The sequence below is a fragment of the Blennius ocellaris genome, assembly GCF_963422515.1.
Source record: "Blennius ocellaris genome assembly, chromosome: 1".
Lineage (NCBI taxonomy): Eukaryota > Metazoa > Chordata > Actinopteri > Blenniiformes > Blenniidae > Blennius > Blennius ocellaris.
Window position 1 is genome coordinate 7161458 of NC_137650.1, and position 4399 is coordinate 7165856.

General features: G+C 46.9%; 1 protein-coding gene across 1 annotated transcript; it reads right to left on the reverse strand.

The window, feature by feature from the left end:
- Positions 1-1114: 1114 nt before the first annotated feature.
- LOC308148638 (putative gonadotropin-releasing hormone II receptor) lies at positions 1115-3942 on the reverse strand (the record flags this gene model as incomplete). The annotated part of the gene is made up of 3 exons (XM_080520308.1): positions 1115-1608; positions 1748-1952; positions 3454-3942. The coding sequence occupies 3 exons, from the start codon at positions 3940-3942 to the stop codon at positions 1115-1117; spliced, it is 1188 nt and encodes a 395-aa protein (XP_080376434.1).
- Between the last annotated feature and the right edge of the window lie 457 nt (positions 3943-4399).

Here is a 4399-nt window from a genome sequence, read left to right on the forward strand (position 1 = left end):
ATACCGCAGGCTGGAAAAGTACATAGTAGATAATGAAGCATTCATCTCATAGCACTTTGCTTTGTGAAGAGGAATTTCTTAATAAGAAAGTAATTAAATTCCTTTTATTTGAGTTGACAGTTAACACAGCTTCAGTCATGGTGGTGAGTAACAAAGAAAAACCTTCAGCTTTGATCAAATCCAGCAATTCAACCAATTTGTACAATAATGTTGTGGCTGACGATTATTAAATGTTTTAAAAGTCACAACCATCGCTCAGTTTACTTTAAAGTAAAAACATATATCTCTCCTAAATGTTCTTTTTAAAATGAAATTTAAAAGATATTCAAGTTTTTGTTTCTCAAACGAGCTCATCACAGAGGAGAAATGGCATTTTTCCATCGAGACGCAATGATTCATCACTGAACACAGGACGTGGTGCCTTCAGGGTTCCCACTGCCACAAATCAGCACAGAAATAATGTTGATGCACGAGATCTGCAGAGCAAGGCGGCTCGCCCATGTACAGTCGATCCATACGTGAGCTTTCATTTTCATGACTCACAGGACATGTTGTGGTTTTACATGTGACATTTTGTTTTAAATAGCAATCGATAGTAAGTGATAATTATTCCATGAGCCCCAGTGAACAGGCTTCAATAAAACAACATACATTACAATTTACAGGACACATAAATATGCTGTTACAATAAAAGATTAAAAATATTTAAAATGAGCTTCTCGGCTTCCACAATTGTTCAAGTTGGTCTTTCTCCAGTGTACTGTAGTAACAAAGGTGTATAAGAAATGTCTTTTTTTTTTCTGGTTAAAGCAATAAAACTGAACAATAGGACTTATTTTCATTTTGTTGTTGGTCTCTAAAGAAATTTGTATGAAAATAACCAAATCTGCAGGTTTGCATTTGTATGACTCAGGCTGGTTTACTTTTATAGCAGCTGTGGAAAGAGGAAAGACACATTTATTAAAGATAAAAATCCACAACTGTTAGAATCACGACATCTAATAAGTTGACAACGCACTCGGTCTGAAATGGCCGACAGGCAAACAAGCAACTGAACGTTTAGACGAGAGCTAAATTAGAATAAATAACAGCAGTAACAAGCAGTTGATCCGTCTCATAAAGCACTCTCTGAGCTGCAGGGGTGGGCCTCTCTCTCCGTGAAGTGTCTGCTCCTGGCTGAACTGGACTCTTTGCCTCCCAGGAGTCTCTCCTGGCCTGCCGGGCTCGGCTCCCTCTTCAGCGACACGGAAACGGCGGCACAAGTGAAGGATCCGGTGACGACGGTGGTGTTGTCCGGCTCTGTCGTGGTGGTGGCGCTCCGGTAAAACCTCTGCAGTCCTTTCCTGAAGTGGATGGTGAACAAGCCGTAGATGAGCGGGTCCAGGCAGGCGTTGACGAGCCCGAAGATGAACAGGATGTGAGTCAGCGAGTGGGAGACCTTGCCCTCCAGGTCGTCGGGGGAAAACCAGTACCAGAGGCCCAGCAGGTAGTAGGGAGTCCAGCACACGATGAAGGACAGGACGATCACGATGCTCATCTTCAGAGTTTTCATCCGGGCTCGTGGGATGTTGTTCTTTGAGCATCGTAAGTGTATTTCAGTCGACGGCACTGGAACCCAAACAGTGGATGTGTGAGTTGGTATTTGCAGTTCAGTAACAGTCAGAAACAACAGGAAAAAGTGACGCCCTTAACTTTTGATTTTTTTTAAAAAAAGAAGCTTGTCTCCTCAGTCTTGATCTCAACTTACGGTTGTCCTTCCTCAGCCGTCTGGAGATCTCGCAGAAGATCCTGGTGTAGCAGGTGACCATGACGACCAGCGGCAGCAGGAACAGGCAGGAGAAGGTGAACATGTTGTAGGCGGTCTCGTGCCAGCGGCTGACGAAGCTCCCCCGCGTCGTGCACTGCGTGAAGTCCTCGGGGTGGACGATGGTCACGCTGTGGAAAAGAAACAGCTGAAACACAAAAAGCAGAGTCGTATTTTTTTTACAAAGGCCGGATATCGTCACTTCTTGACAGGAGAAGGAACGGGGCGGATTCGAGGTGCTGAGTGTGTTTTTTTTTCACGGGAGGATTACACTCTTTACCTAAAAGCTAACCTGTTCCCATCGACAACGCCTGACGGCTGCTTCCAGAAGCTCCAGCAGCGACAAGAGACCGTCAGAGTGACGCTGGTCGTGTCTCCTCTCATAACACACATGCCTCGTGACGCACTGAGCTCCGCCCGTCCTCCCACCGGGGGCCCAGATGTTCTAATTTCAGAGGATCAGTAATGATAAGGTAGAGGGGCTCCTGGGGAACTGGGACAAAGGTCACTGGTAAAACCAGCAGGATGAATCTGCGTGGGAAAAGTGAAGGAGCTCATCACCTCCACGGTGGTCGACTCTCACTGCAGCAGCCTGCTAGAGCTGGATCACTGTGTCAACATAGTGTGTCTCTGTACAGAGCCCAGGCTGCAGCTCAAGATAAAACTAAAGAACAGAACCGATCTAGGATTGAGGAGGTCCGCCGGTCGTTAAAGTCGCAGCATCAGTGCTTCAGTCCAATTATCAAAAGTTTGATGAGAAAGGAGACGCTGGTTTTGTCATTTTGGACTGGAATTGAAGATTTAAGAGACGAGCAATGATTGAGCTGCTGTACAATTCCTCCCTGCTGGTCTTCATGTCTTCTTTTCTAGTTTCCTTCCAGAGCTGACTACATTAAAATTAACTGCCGTACATACAGAAGCCAGTGAGGGTGAACAAACGTCCTCGAGTGTGAGCGTGTCCACTTTCCACATCCTGTCAGGCAACGCTTGTAAAATGATTAAATGTCTCATTCTCATACATTTTCAGTGGTCAGCGTGTGTTTATCATTTCAGGCATTTTACAGGAGATGGTCTTACTTTGTTGAGTGTGAATAGAATTACAGCAGGAATGACTTGATTTAATCAGCCAGAGTTCCAGGTAGAAGTGCTGCTTTACTAACGCTAGAAATAATAACCTCTTCCCCATTCTGGAAGGACAAACTGGAGGCCGAATCCAACACACGTGTGCCAGTTTTTTAATAAAGTCCGCTTTATTTGACTTTGGAAGTAAAAAAAAAAATTTTTGCTTTAAATTTTCTCCACAGAAAATGTTGTGTTTCTCTCTGTATTTGGACTAATAAAGCACAGCGGTGACCATGATGAGTAAAGACATTTGTTTATAAGGAGGAGCTTGTATTCATTGTTTAGATGAACAGTTTGTTTACAGCTTCACAACTTTGTCACAACGTGTTGAACACATAAAATAGTGAGATGTAGTGAAGAGGTGTTGCAGATTCATGTCAGACGGATTAGAAGAGAAACTGTGAACATGTGGAACTCCTCCCAGAATGAAGTTCACTCGTAACTAAACTAAGTCAACAATCATTTCATTCTCTGTGTTTAGAGCGGGATGTAGAAATGATCGATCATTAAATCCCTCCTGCTCTTACCTGCGGCACTGACAACACGACACTCATCGTCCAGGCCACAGTGAGCATGACCCGGTTCCTCTTCCTGGCTTCGCTGATGGCCAGCGGGTTGAGGATGGCGGCCTGCCGGTCCAGGCTGATCACCATGGTGACAAAGGCACAGGAGTACATGGCCTGCAGCTTGAGGAACATGAGCATCCTGCAGGCAAAGTCCCCGGCCAGCCACTGGACCGTGATGTTCCAGGCGGCGTCCAGTGGCATCACGACGAAGGTCACCAGCAGGTCGGCCAGCGTCAGGTTGACGATCAGCACCCTGACGTGGGACTTGCGCTTCCCGCGGGTGTGCGCCGCCCTCAGCACCGCCAGGTTGCAAAACGCCGACATGGCGCAGAGGGCGAAGGTGATAATGACCCTGACTTTGGCTGCCGTGGTGAAGGAGGGCAGCCGGGGGCCGTCGGAGGAGCCGTGGCGGCTGGCGTTGAGCCGCCGCTCCGCGGACTGGTGATACATCACTACGGCAGAGTCAAGCAGGGAGACGTTCATCTTCTGAAGATCATCCGGGGGGAATCATGCTGCTGCGCCCGCCGCGGGGATCAGCGCTGGGGACCAGATGACAAAAAACGTCAGCTTCAGAGAAGAAAGGATGAGTCAGGCGGCAGGGAAAAACGGCTCACATCATCTAAATGCAGTCGTGTCACAGGAGAGACACAAAGCGTCCAGAACAGCCGGACATCAAGAGGAAGTGATGGGAATACATGGAGGAGGATTTGCTCTGTGAGCGTTGGAGCTGATCGAACAGACAGAGAAACATGCACGGCTCATTTCACTGGTCGCGTGGATAAAACCTGAACATGTGCGCACGCCTCCCTCAAGTGCATGGAGGGATTGTGGTGAACGAATGGATTCCAGACATGAGCAACGTTAAAAGCAAAAGAAAGAAACATGCAATGTGAAATATCAGACAAGC